This window comes from Seriola lalandi, unplaced genomic scaffold (assembly GCF_002814215.2).
Source record: "Seriola lalandi dorsalis isolate HSWRI2012SDOR001 ecotype SW California unplaced genomic scaffold, Sedor1 jcf7180002054585, whole genome shotgun sequence".
NCBI lineage: Eukaryota > Metazoa > Chordata > Actinopteri > Carangiformes > Carangidae > Seriola > Seriola lalandi.
In genome coordinates this window covers 4,398,163-4,412,662 of record NW_019525138.1, presented here as the reverse complement: position 1 = coordinate 4,412,662, position 14,500 = coordinate 4,398,163, and the positions used below count along the sequence as shown (strand labels likewise).

General features: G+C 40.1%; 1 protein-coding gene across 1 annotated transcript in view; it reads left to right on the top strand.

Annotated features, from left to right (window-relative positions):
* The window catches only part of grb7 (growth factor receptor bound protein 7), an 18,564-nt gene extending 6,887 nt beyond the window's left edge, over positions 1–11,677 (top strand). Inside the window, exons 4-15 of the mRNA XM_023418824.2 lie at positions 911–1,067; positions 1,168–1,289; positions 2,735–2,809; positions 3,212–3,349; positions 4,810–4,920; positions 5,901–5,999; positions 6,234–6,317; positions 6,482–6,598; positions 7,218–7,275; positions 7,375–7,462; positions 9,594–9,687; positions 9,805–11,677. Of these exons, the coding sequence (XP_023274592.1) occupies positions 911–1,067; positions 1,168–1,289; positions 2,735–2,809; positions 3,212–3,349; positions 4,810–4,920; positions 5,901–5,999; positions 6,234–6,317; positions 6,482–6,598; positions 7,218–7,275; positions 7,375–7,462; positions 9,594–9,687; positions 9,805–9,951 (1,290 nt within the window). The 3' untranslated portion in view covers positions 9,952–11,677. The remainder of the gene's footprint in view (positions 1–910; positions 1,068–1,167; positions 1,290–2,734; positions 2,810–3,211; positions 3,350–4,809; positions 4,921–5,900; positions 6,000–6,233; positions 6,318–6,481; positions 6,599–7,217; positions 7,276–7,374; positions 7,463–9,593; positions 9,688–9,804) is intronic.
* The last annotated feature ends 2,823 nt before the right edge of the window (positions 11,678–14,500 follow it).

Genomic DNA, 14,500 nt, shown 5'->3' with positions numbered 1-14,500 from the left:
GTGTCGGGGGTGTCATGTTAGGAGTGTGACGAATCAGGGAAGGATACATCACGACTGATGAGCAGATGTCCAGACTAAAGCGCAACCCTGGAGTTTTCAAAATAAAACAAGGTCAACAGTGTTTCCAGAAGTCTCAGGAGTATTGTCTTCGTTTTCGATTGTGTGCAGATGATGTGAGTGAGTTTTTCAGTATGTGATCTAATCTCCACCGTTGTCACGCACTGTTAGTTTTGTGTCCTGAGCTCAGAGGCTGAATTTGCTCTGAGTAAATAGAAACAAATTCTCCTCTGCCTCCCCTGCTCTTTAATGAAACAACACTCAGGAGTCAAAGCGGACTGACCGGATATTGAACTACGGGGTTTCCACTGAAGGAATGTCCCTCCCCCACGAGCCTTCCTGGTTTATACTCAGCCATTATTTTGTCCCGACTGATGCCGGCACTCGCCCGACCAGTCCAGGCGTGCTGATTGACAGCCGCAGGTTTCTGGTCGGGCAGGTTTGTTTTCTTTTGGCTGGATCCAGACGGCGTGTCAGACAGCCGCACGCTCTGAGAAACGTCCTGACCCCTGAATAACCTGCACCCGGTTCACATCAGCAGCATCATGGACACAGACAGTCTTACACACACACACACACACACACACACACACAGAAAAGACCAGGAGGATGTAGGAAGGTGGATTTCTTTCTTTCACCAGACGGCTCAGGACATGGAGAATTAGACACGAACCCTGTGTTGAAATGTCAGTTCACCTTGGTTGCAAAAAACTGATATATGTAATTACATTATATATTAGACACTGACAGGGGCCATTTTTCTGCAGTGAATAATGAAACTTTTGATATTTAAAGTCTGTTTATCCAATAATGCTTCTAAATTATTCTTCCCCCACTTTTGTGTCTCCATCAGCTGATAAAGGTGTACGGGGAAGACAGCTACAGCAAGTCGGTGTGGGTTTCTCGCAGAGCTACAGCCAGAGACGTGTGTCACATGTTGGTGCAGACGGCTCACTGCAGCGACCAGGAGAACTGGGCTCTCCTCGAGCTCCACCCCACCCTCGGTCTGGGTAAGACTGCGCCTTAAAACTGAATTTAAAGTACAAAACTGAAGCTTTAAAGTAACAGATTTAACGGTCAGTTTTCACACATGTTCTGTTGGCTCCTCAGAGAGATGTCTGGAGGACCACGAGGTTGTGCTGGAGGTTCAGGCGACCTGGTCTCTCAAAGGCGACACAAGGCTCATTTTCTGCAAAAACTACGCCAAGTACGAGTTCTTCAGGAAACCAGTGGTACGCAGCTCATCAACCTGTAACAAGTCAAACTCCCCTAAATAACAGACAGCAGTGAGGTTTAAGACGCACATCCCTCCTGTGCTTTTATATAACAGAACACCTCCAGCCAGGGACAAGGAGGATTTTCATGTTCTTTATCAAACATGTTGGTACAGCAGATGTTGACAAAGCTTGACGTCACGGTGGTTACTGATCCCGGATGACTGGCAGGTTGCGTGCTGGTGCAGACACGCTGACTTAATGCCTCAGATATTTCATTACATTGGATCTGGTCTGTCGCCTGTGCTGTTAAACAAAGATGACAGTTCACTCTGAAAACTGGTTCTGATGAACCTCCCACCGGCACACCCCTCCGCCACCCCCACGGTGCCTCTTTCTGTAAAGTTTGCCCACACTGCCTCCACAAGGCACAAACGTGAATTTGATCAGGGATTTACCACATTATACTCATGAAGTGAGGCTTAAACTTCCCGTATGTTTAATTGAAATGCTGATTATTTTCTTGATTAATCATTTGTTTATTGAGTGTCAAAAAATAGTAGAGTTTGAAGTAAGGCCTTAAAATGTCTTGTTTTTTTTGACTATCAGTCCAAAAGCCGATAAAATTCAGTTTACAATCATATAAAACAGAGAAAAGCAACAAGCTCTTTTATTTGAGAGGCTGGAACAAGAATTATTTGCACACTCTCACCCATTTTCATATGAATATGCAAATAAAATCAGCAGCAGGATCTCCCTTTCGCTCCAGACTGGACGCCTGTTTCTTAGTTTGCATGACTGATACTTTAGTTAAAGGTCCCATTTTGTATAAAGGTAGACGTCCATGTGTTGTGTGATTATAGATCAAGTCTAGGTTCTATTTTAATACTGTGAAAGTATCAAAGCCTCAGTCCACAGAGAAATGCACACAGCCTGTATTCAGAAACTGAGCCTTAAAACCAGCCATCAGGGCTTCTGTAACTCTGTGATGTCACAACAAAGCAGTCACTGTTCTCAGCCATGCACCAAGCCCCGCCCACCTGGACCCACCATCCAACCTTGCAGGATTTGGTTTCTTTGTGTTTACCTGAAATCTATGAACTGTTTTTATTGGATCACTCAGAAACCAGTAAGCCAATCAGAAGAAAGGCTCAGAGCCTCCTCTCTTCTGATTGGCTCACTGACATGTTGTCACTAGAGCTACAGAGAGAAGCCTGAGAGAAGCCATATCTTCTTATGCATCAACTTCAAATAAAACACAGGAGAAGTGGCAAATAGTTGCATAGTTACATTCTAATTTTGCCTCTTAAACAAAGGAGCATAATTCCTGCTCATTGGATTTTGATAATCACAGTCCAAAGCAGAGTCATGCAGTGCAGGTGGCAGCAGCTTCTATGTCTTGTAAATGAGTGTTCTCTCGTTCAGAGGAGTTTTAATGACGAACCCTCTCTTTCCTCTCTCAGCTCTTCTTCCCAGAGAGCATGATCTCCGACAGCGCCGATGTCAGCAAGGGGATGACATCATCAGAGCTCATTCAGGTAAAGCATCGACTAATTCATCAATCTTCTAAGTGTTTCAGCACTAGATCTGTTCAGGCTGTTTTTAAAGCCAGTTTTATGTCACTACATCTACAAAATCTACAGCAAAATGAAGCTGAAGTGTGTTTTATAGCAGACAGTGTCTTACAATGATTACAACTGAGAAAAATTAGGAGAAAATGCAGATGAGCTACAATTTATGCACCTCAATCCCTAAGAGTGAGTTCAGATAAATTGTTTAAACTGCAGAGGTGTCGTGTTGTGAATGGTCTTTTCCCCTTGTTACAACCTCAAGGTCATAACACATCTGTTTTCTTTTTAAATATTCAAAATAATCAAATAAATAAATGGATTATTTTTGGAAAAACAAAATGCAAATAATGAGCCTGGTGTACTTTGCAGAACCTGCTGAGGTCTGGGACGTGTCCAGAGATCCAGGGCTTCCTGCATGTAAAGGAACCCAGCCGTAAGGCCTGGAAGAAGGTCTACTTCTTCCTGCGGCGCTCCGGACTCTACTGCTCCACCAAGGGCTCATCCAAGGTCAGCAAATCAAGTCCACTTTACTGTTCAGCTTTTCATCATTTTACTGAACTTTACAGCTTCCATGTTATAAAACAGAACAGAGGAAGACACATGGAAGACCTTAAACAGATAAATTACATTTTTCACACTGTGCACACTGTCGGGGTTCCCATGTGTCTTGGAAAAGTGGAAAACAGTTGACCAGTTTTCCAGTCAGGGAAAACACATGGAAAATTAGAGAAAAAGTCAAATGTTCAGGATCATGTTGACTTTCAAATGGTAGGCGAGTTTGTAGATGACTAATAGGCTGTTGTTTGCACGTGTGTGCAGGTTGGATGATTTTTGTGGTGTGATTAACCTCGTTAAAGACGTCACTTCCTGTTGCTAGTAAAGGGGCTAAAGCGTGATAAATTGATGAGACCCAGCGGTAGTAAATAATCTGAGCTAATACAACTTTGAGTTGAACATTTAGTACGTGTGTGAAGTTTAGTCTAGATTTGTGAATTCGGGAAAATTGTAGTCTACTAATGTAGTTATTGGTGTTCATGCAGCAATGGTTCATATAATTAATAAGAACTAGAATCACCTCCTCATGGTTGTATCCCTCCCGCCACTCAGACTAGTTTCAGGTTACATCCCTGTTTATCCAGAGTCATATAAAGTATTAAACCATATTAACCATGAGTAATTTGTCCTTGAGTCCAAGTGAATGTTTGTGCCAAATCAGAAGGGATTCCCTTGAGGAGTATAGTGTTCACAAGGCCAAGGTCCTGTTTTGTGTGGCCACCATGTCGTTGAACTTTGACCTTGGGCCTTTAGCCACCAAAATCTAATCAGTTCATGCTTGAGTCCAGGTGAACATTTTTACCAAATTTGAAAAAGTTCCTTCAAGGTGTTACTGAGATATCGCGTTTTTGTGAGGTCACCACGACCTTGACCTTTGACCCCCAAAATTGAATTACTTTGTCCTTGACAAGTGAATGTTTGTACCAAATTAGAAGGGATTCTCTTGAGGAGTTCTCAAGATATTGTGTTCACAAGGCCAAAATCCTGTTTTGTAAGGTCAGTGTGACCTTGACCTTTCACCTTTAGCCACCAAAATCTACCCAGGTCATTCTTCAGTCCCCAGCAACTGTTTGTGCCAAGTTCCATCAAGGTGTTACTGAGATATCGTTGTTGTTTTCAGGTTTCAGGGGGTGAGTCAGGTTAGTCAGGCTATAAATTAATAATGATGATAATAATGATACATTTTGCATTTTGTTCATGCGATCAATTTGTCATAATTTCATAATCAATTAAACATGTAAGAGGTGATAAAGATAAGAGGTGAGAAAGATAAGTATAACCCAGTGTAGACTGCGTTTATGTGCGTGTGATTCCTGTCTTTCATACGAGCGCGATCATCAAAAAATAAGTGGGAACCCTGACTGTGTACCTTTTTTTTTTTTATATATATATCTCTGTGTTTTGGCCCCCAGGAACCTCGGCACCTGCAGTATGTGGCTGATCTGGAGGACTTGAACGTGTACACTGTGGTGAACAGCCGTAAGCTGTACGGAGCACCTGCAGACTTCACCTTCTGCATCAAGGTAACCACGTCCTCAGAGATGAACCAAGACAGGAGGAGACACGGAAATGTTCTCAAACCAGACAGAACATGGTGTAGGGAACCGTTAGAGAACTGTTTGAACTGAGGGTTTGTGTGTGCGTGCGTGCGTGCGTGCGTGCGTGCGTGCGTGCGTGCGTGCATCCGTGCGTGCTAAAGCCTCCCTCTAGCATTCATGTCATTCCTTCCACCTCTCACTCACACAGCAGCAGAGTCTGAGCTCGAGGAGAAATGACTGTGGGTTCTGCATGGCTGACAGTGATGGAGGAACTCACACTCTCTCTAACACACAGTAATATCATACTTTACCAGTAATTTGCTGCTGTGCAGTAGATTTATGTCACAGTCATGCTAAAAGCAGAAAATGACATTGGAAATTGTCGCTCTGTCTGGAAGACATCCGTTTCTAATTTGTATGTCATTATGGTTCCTCTGAAGTCAGAAAGTCATTTCCACATAACACCTGATGTGTTCACAGCTGCCACAGTGAGCTCAGATTAAAAAAAAAAAAGTGTCATTATTGACCAGAAAATCTATAAATCAAGTGAATCTATGTCACTTTCCACCTTCAAAAAGGTCCAAAAAAACGATGTGATGTTAACACTGTATTAATACATTTTCTTGGCTGCACAACGAGCTGCGAACACATTACTGAAATATCCTTTTTCTTGTATTCTTCTTGTGGCTAAGGTGTAGCAAACAGTTGCTCATCTACACATCCAGCGGACAAAGTGCAGCATCAAAGTGTTTGTGTCGCCTTCAGTCCAGTGTTCCCTTTCATTTAGCTCCGTGTTTGGTCTCCACCAGCTCCTGAGGGAAATATGGACAGCGGATTTCTCTTCCTGCTTATTTTGTTTAAGTTAAAACTTGGAAATGAAAGATGCGCCCTCACATTAACTGTGTGTGTGTGTGTGTGTGTGTGTGTGTGTGTGTGTGTGTGTGTGTGTGTTTGCGTTTGCACAGCCTTCCAGAAACCCTGTCCGTGTTCAGGACCTGAAGATCCTGTGTGCTGAGAACGAACAGACACGAACTTGTTGGACATCGGCTTTCAGATTGTTCAAGGTTTTACATCGATATTTTTTCTAATGCACCATGAAACAATTGATTTCTCTCTTACTGTATTAGCTGATCAGTATCTGGCAAAAAAGCTGATTATATCCTCTAAAAGTTTTAAATTCGGGTCCTATTTATTTATTCTTGTGCAAGTGCAGACAGTAAAACAAAGAATAATTGATGTTTTGTGTGTGTGTGTGTGTGTGTGTGTGTGTGTGTGTGTGTGTGTGTGTGTCACGTCAGTATGGGAAGCAGCTTCAGTGTAACTACCAGTTGTCGAAGGCGGCCCCACGCAGCCTGGAAGGAACCAAGCTCACAGATGGCAAAGTGAGCTCATCAGACACTTGATGCAATGTAGAGGAGGAGTCTGGGAAGTCATCTCTGCAGTGTCATCTCACATTAATGCTGGTTTATTAACTCTGTGTGTGTGTGTGTGTGTGTGTGTGTGTGTGTGTGTGTGTGTGTGTGTGTGTGTGTGTGTGTGTGCGCAGTCAAAGTCGGAGGCCAGCCTGGTGGCCATGGACTTCTCAGGGAAGGCCGGAGGACGGGTCATCCAGAATCCAACGGAGGCCCAGAACGCTGAGAGGGAGGAGGGACAAGCTTGGAGGGTGAGGATGGAGGGAGGGAAAAAGAGAGGGAGCAATGAAAACAGAAATAAAGAGGTTTAGTTTATGTACTAACGAGCAAAAGCAAGTACAGCGTTAATGACAGCCCTCAGACATGGTGGCACATAGAATAATTATTCAACTCATCAGTGTGACAATTATCCGAGACATCAGTCTGTAATCAACAAAGCTAAACTTATAACCACAACAGGAACAAACCTGAGTGGAGAGAACAGATAACAATAATAAAGGAAAAGTAGAGAGAGAGAAAAGCAATATTAAAAACTGAAATAAACAAATGATGGAGGCCTGAAGGCAGAATTTGAAGTTTTTTTAAAAAAAGGTATGAAGGGTATAAAAGAAAAACTCATCTAATGAGGCTTTCAGAGAAAAGTGGATTTATTTCCAATTTAATGAAAAACACCTTGAAGCCAGTGAACAGAAGCAGAAGAAACTAGCTGTTAAATATGTTTATATTAACAAACACAAACTTTGTTATTGCAGAGAGGAACGGTGGGCAAACTGTAATAAATGGTCTTATTCTATAAGGAGGGAAGATGCAGTGTTTTTAAAAAGCTTCCAGAAATGTCTGATATGGTTTGTCTGACCTTTTTCTGTTCAGAGGAGAGAAGCCCTGAGGTGCAGTCTGCCCAACCTCAACTCTGGCGCCCGACCTTCCTGTAAGTCCACGTGAGAGGAGGCAGAGTCCTGCTTGTGTATCTTCATACTGTGGTCTTCCTCACTTTCTCACACTGTGTTTTTTCTCTGTTTGTTCGCAGCCATCCACAAGATCCAGCCGTGGTTTCATGGCGGCGTGTCCAGAAGGGAAGCACAGAGGCTGATAGAGAAGCAGGGGCTGGTGGACGGGTGAGTGGAGGAGTAAAGACCCCTGATACCGTCTTAAGGATTTTACATCAGAGACAGAAATTACAGATCACGGATTATGACTGATTCTTTCTCCCCATAGTCACTGAAATAAATATTGGATCAATCATTTTTTGCCAGGGAAACAGAAAGCTCAAGGAGTGGGTAGTTATCAGTAAAGTATATTTATTGAGTTTCAATTAAACAAAAAGAACAACAACGAAGGGCTCAGCACAACATTGGTCTACACATTCAGCATTAATACAACTGACAGTTAGAAATATATGGTGATGAAAAACAAATAAGAATAAACGCCACAAAATATAGAAAATAATAATGTAATAATAATAAAATAAATAAATAAATCAAATCAAATCAGGTGACAAAGGGACATTACAGTTCGGTATGAAAGAAAGGGAAAAACGTGTGGTTCATAATTAGTCAAGAGCAATACTTGGATAAAGTTTTCACAAGCCACAGATCTTATTATGATGTCATTTACAAATCAGGAAAAAACTTTATTCAACACCTGTCGCTGTCTCAGCAACAAACTGTTGCAAGATCTGGCAACACAGATCTCTTCTCTGATTGGAGGACCTACTGTATACCTGCAGCCATGAATTAAAAGTTAAAACTGAAATAAAAGTTGTTTTTCTTTGCATAATAAAACCATTATTGTTGCAGATTAAAATGAGCAGCAAAATCAGGTGTAAATTGAAACTGTACTTAGTGTTGTATTGTATTGTTGTTGTGTTTTGACATGAACAAGCAATCACGACCCACGCCCACTAAGGAGAGAGGAAGTGTAGACCATTTCTTACCATTGCCGCTGCTTGTAATGCGTCATCTTTTGTTATATATTACATTTTCCTCATCATTGACATTGGATTAAAGGAAATGGGCGTGTTCACAGGTGTTGTGGAGCACTGCTGTGTAAAGCTTTTTGTGGCTCCAGAGAGACCACAAGTTTGAAAATGAGACAAAAATCTGGGTGTAGTTAGTGTGTAGTTAGAAATAAGTGAGTTTACCACACATCTCTGCTGCATTAGCGGCTGCTAACATAACACGCCCCAATCTCCTAACAAACTCTCAGCTGTTGGGTTGCGTTGTGGGTGATGTAGACACCAGGTTTTGACAAGGAAGTTAGAATGTGTGGCACAAAAGAAGAAGATGATGATATCTGTGGTTGTGCGGCTGTGAGTCTGCCAGTGTTACAGCAGAATCGAATCGGGATTTTATGAGACTCAGTGCGAGGTGTTACACTCCATTAACACAAGACGTGTGCGGCTTTTCAAACTCCTCTGAGGACTGCAATTTTTGCTGCATGAGACGATTATTCTCATGATTAATGGTTACTAATATTTTCTTGATTGTTTGTTTGTTTCATTTGGTCGATAAATGTCTTTTGTTTTGTCTGACCAGCAATTCAAAACCAAAAGATAATCAATTTGGGATGATATGAAACGGAAAAGCAGCAAATCTTAACATTCAAGAACTCAGCATAAAAAATAAAAAAAAAGTTTATTATTTTTGCTGAATAGTCAGAATGCAAACTTACAAAAGAAGAATAAAATTTAAAAAAAACCCACAAACAAACACAGCACATCATACATAACAGCAGTAGCTACAGTCGCGGATGAATGAAGTGCAAGGTAGTGTTTCTTTAAAAAAGAACAGAATTATATAGACGTATTACAGAACCTTTTGAGAGAGAAATGGAAACAGAATCCACAGCATGGTCCTTTACATTGGACTCAACACATTAATTCTTAGCCTGAAAGAATTTCTGTTCAGGGTCCCAGATCATATTAAACACACCTCCTCTATCCTCAAATCTCAGCATCTCCAGGTGTAGTGTGTTTACCACTAATCATATGTGGGTGCAGAGTCCAGCTTCCACATCAACTCTCGACATTTCTGCTTGGAGAAATCCAATTAGTTAATAATTAACTTCCAGTTGATCAACTAATCGATTAATGCACCAACTCTGCTGCTGCGCCAAGTTTAGCTCATTATTCTGGGAAGTGAACTCTGAAGATGTGATGATTAATCCAGCTGTGTGTGTGTGTGTGTGTGTGTGTGTGTGTGTGTGTGTGTGTGTGTGTGTGTGTGTGTGTGTGTGTTTGTGTTTCAGGATGTTCCTCATCCGTGAGAGTCAGCAGCATGGACAGTGCTTCGTCCTGTCTCTGTGTTACCAGCTGAAGACCAAACACTACCTGGTGATCCCTGTGAGTTCAACTTCATTCATTCTCTCAAACAGTAAATAAACATCCTGTGTGTGATGCAGCAGCCTAACTGTTATTCTTCTCCTCCTCCTCCTCCTCCTCCTCCTCTCCTCTCTGCAGTGTGAGGACGGAGGCAGGAAGTACTTCACCATGGACGACGGGCTCACCCTCTTCATAGACCTCCTGCAGCTGGTGGAGTTCCACCAAATCAACAAGGGCATCCTCCCCGTCTGCCTCAAACACCCCTGCGTCTGTGTAGCACTGTAGACCCCGTACGACCCGCGTGACCTCAGCTCTTCAGTGTAACCTCTCCTCCTGGTCCTGGATCAGTCATCCAGACCTTCACTTCAAGTCTAAAGTGTGAGCCCCAGTCTAAATCGTCAGATTGTACTGATATCTATTAAGCACAGCTGATAAAGAGCAATTACACGAGCAGTGCAAAGGTGTGCGTCTGAGTGATAATCTTATCGGGGGGGGGGGGGGGGGGGGGGGGGTTGTAAGACTCATGGGAGGTGCGACCCAGGCATGAAGCACAACGCCCGCCCCTCCTCTCTTTAATATTTTTAATTATTTTCCACTTACACATGCGGCTCCAGACTGTGGTTGGTTTTTATTTTTAATTAACGAGCTGCTGGTCCCCGTGGAGACAGCTTAATGAGCGACAATGGACACACATTTTTTAGAGCAGTGGGGATTTGATTCATATCCACACAGCCCTGATGAGAGGTTCAAGACGTGCGCGGTAATGAGGGGCAGCAGGGGGAGAATGTTTGGAGTATTTGCTGCAGTTGGTGCTGAGTTCACTGACGGTTGTGGCCATTAGAGGGCGCTCTGAGTCAAAGCTCAGAGGAGGAATTTCAGCTGTGTAATGTAGGAAAGGAACGTGTGTTTTGATATTAATATTGAAGAGAATAGTGATATTATAATCATGAAAATGCCCCAGGTTGCAGTCATGTAGCATGTAAATCCTCACTCCTCCATTTTGTATATTAACTTCTTATTGTGCCTTAAAAATAATCTCATATTTTAATTAGAACAAACTTTAAGCACTACACTGTATCTTAAGGACTCTTTCAATGCTGTATTTGCACAACGATGGTGAAGGGAAACTGCATTCATTGTCTTGTGTGTTAAGAGCTGCGACGTTTGGATCTTTAAACAACCAAGTATCTGATATTAACAAGGTTAACTATGAGGGTGTCTGAAAACTTTCTGGAGGTATTGAGCATGAAAATTCAAAAAATGTTAAGTCTTACAGAGCAAACACACTCTTGAAGAAACCCCTAAGCTCTGGACCAAGCTACTGTAGTTAGTGGACCTCAAGTTAAGACTCTTTGGCAAAGCTTTATTTTACAGGTTCGTTATTTCTGAATATTTTCCAAATAATTTCCTATGAAGTTTTCTGGAAAGAACATAAATGTAAGTTGTAACATTGCTGACACTGCTGTTGTAACTTTTGAGTCTTTTAGTCGGAGAACAGAATGTGAAATTTGTCTACAGACACACATACAATATGCTGAATTGTAATTAAATTTTATTTAATATTATAGAATAAAATCTTCCATCATAATAATAATAATAATAATAATGAATTGATATTTACTTGTGTTTACATTGAGAGAATTCCTAAGTTAGAGAGTTATTTCCCGGTAACTTAGAAAAATTCCACACCTGTAAAATAAAGTGTTTCTGATCTTTTTGTTATTGGTGGGTGTGTAAATGTGTTTTTTATCTTAAACATTTTGCACTTATTGTTTTCCTTTTATCATGAAGATCCATTGTGTATATATATATATATATATATATATATATACTTTCATTATTCGTTCAGTCCAAAAGGCCAGTTTACTCTTCTCCCATGTTATATTTTGTTTTTTTTATCAATTTGGGTTTCTTAGTTTTATGTATTATGAATGTTTTGTGCCTGTGTCAGACCTGTTTTATACGCTGAATAAATAATTTCATATTAAACAGATTTTCTTAAATTTAAAAAGACTCCTATTTTTATAGTTACTAAGACAAGTCATGGTAAAAACAGTAGTAGATGTATTCAGATCTGTTACTGAAGTGAAAATAACAAATGCCACAATTTGAAAATACTCAAAGTCCTGCATTCAGAGGAAATTGGAAGTATTACAGCAAAATATACTTTGAACATTCAAAGTAAAAGTGCCTATCCTGCAGCAGAATGACTCCTCTACATGTTCTGTTATCACTGATAATATTGAATTAATCTTATTTATGCATTAACATGTAAACAGTATTTTAATATTCATTCTGGATTAAAATGGAGCTCATTAAAACTAATTTACATATGTTATAAAATATACATTTTTAAAGTAAGTGCTGTCAAACTAAGCACATTTATTCAAGCTTTATACTTAATTACAGTTTTGTGGTACAAAAAATAAAATAAAATATAGTGCTTTTTAGTAGCAAATTTTAGTGCAAAGTAATATGTCTTAGATGCACTACAAGTAAGGGCTTTCAAAATACAAATATACTACAAACATACTGAGTTCAACTGAATCTGTAGAACATTTTTGATGTTATCAAGAGAACTAAAAAATACAGAGGAAGTATTTGAATAAGAAGTTTTCCCATGTTTTACTTAAGTAACATTAGCCACAATGTAAAAATACCAGAAGTATCAAAACAAAAGTACTCGTCATACAAAAATGGCCCCTGTCACATTGTTAAATTTGAACCACCAAGGTCCCAAAAGTTGGTCTTGTCTTATAAAAATGTGTATTTTTTATAATTATAAAGTTTTGTTTTTATACATGATGTTTTCACATAAATCCCAGCATGTGTGTCTTTGCACAACTCAAAACAGAACCTTTAATATATACTTATCCATCAAATTTTATATGTTGATTTTATGTTATGTATCACATGTATTTCATTCTTAAATGTAGTGGAAGGCAAATAAGAACAACACAAGCTCTATACTTAAGCACCGTTTTGAGCTACTTGTACTTTATTTATAGTATTTTATATTTTATGCTACTTCACCCTTTTGTTGCACTGCATTTCAGAGGGACATATTGTGCTTTTTACTTCCCTACCTTTATTTCTCAGATGTAGATTATAATGCTTAAAACCACATGACCACTTTTAAATTACATTGTTAAAGATTAAAAAGTGAGTCTTGACCTGTTACATCAGTTCCTTATGTAAAAGTTTTAAAAATTAAAACTAGCTCCACTTCAAGCAGCTACAATCTAATAACACAATACATAATAATAAATCACCCACCGGAGCAAATACTTTAACTGCATCTCAGTAAAAAATACTTTCACTTAAATAGAATTTTCAATGCAGGATTTTTATTTGTTTTGCAGAAAATGAACTGAATGCATCTTCCTAGACTGTCAGATAAATGTAGTGGAGCAGAAGTATAACAAAATTGAAACACTCAGGTCAGGTAAAAGAACCTCAGTTTTGTACTTAAGTGCTTAAGTACCGCCGCCATTCTCCCAACCCAGGCAGCCCCAGCCGAGGAGAGGAAGTGCTGCTGTGCCTGATTTAAATGGTGTTATTATAAAGCCTTTATCAGCCCAAAACTAGACTAACTAAAAAAAGAGAAGAATCTGGACTGACTCCCGACAAACCCTCTGGTGGAGCATCATGAAAGGCTGCCTCAGGGTTATTGTGGAGAGTCCATGGCAGCGTGCACACATCACTGATCCTCTGCTGGATGGCTGCGAGCTCTGCACTGTGGCTTCAGAAGCTAAAGAGCTGATTTCTCCACTGACCTACTCTCAGCGTTACTGTGTGTGTGTGTGTGTGTGTGTGTGTGTGTGTGTGTGTGTGTGTGTGGTTAAATACCAGTGTGCTCGGGTAACCCTTCCTCTCCACTGCTGCAGCCCCTCTGTGGAAGGGGTTGCCATGGCAACAAATTTTCCTGTGCTGGCCTAGATGGGCAGGTAAATTAAAGGGTGAGAAAGACAGAGGAGAGACGGGTCAGGAAGGCTTTGAAAGGGAAAGTCTGTGAACGAGACGTATGATCACTGATTGAATTTCTCAGAGTGCAGGAGTGGAGAGAATGAGCTCTTTAAATACGACCCTCCTCTGCACAAAGTGATAGAAATTCAACAGTCCTTTCAACGGAGAGGGCAGAATTATTATTTTTATCTTGCAGGGATTTTTTTTTCAGGGAGTGAGCGCTGGGTTTTTAACACTGTGAAAGAGTCAAATATTTAACAATTAAAGTCTAATTTTACAGATTATACTTAATTCTCTGATTATATTCATACAGCTTTTGAATAGAATGCCACAGCGTATAATCTCACCTGGACCCATGTTCATGTGAGTAATTGAGGATACCAAGGTCATGTCCACTGTAATATTTCTATTACCCCCTGTAATATTTCTATTATATCTATTTATTGATTTTTTTTTTAACATACATCTCAATCAACCTCCAGAGTAAAAGAGAAACTAATAAAAACAAATCAGAGTGAAACAAAATACAGAAAAAAACAAGAATATAATAAAATAAAATAAAATACTTTATTTCGGTTTAATAACATGGAGGGATGTTCACATTCTACAATTACACATACATACATACAGTTTCCAGGTTATTAGGAAAATTATGCAGCCCTGCTGTTTATGTTATGTTGCCAGGTGCTCTTATTATTTCGTCCACCCCATACAAATGAATGAAAGCAGTATACATAACAGACACACCTCTTTGTATAATGTAAGGTAGTTCAACAACAAAACAAACTACAGCCTCTAAAATGATGGAAAAAACAAACATTTACCGGTATTCATTTCCAATTTGAATCTCCGCCTGGGGAGCTGCTGA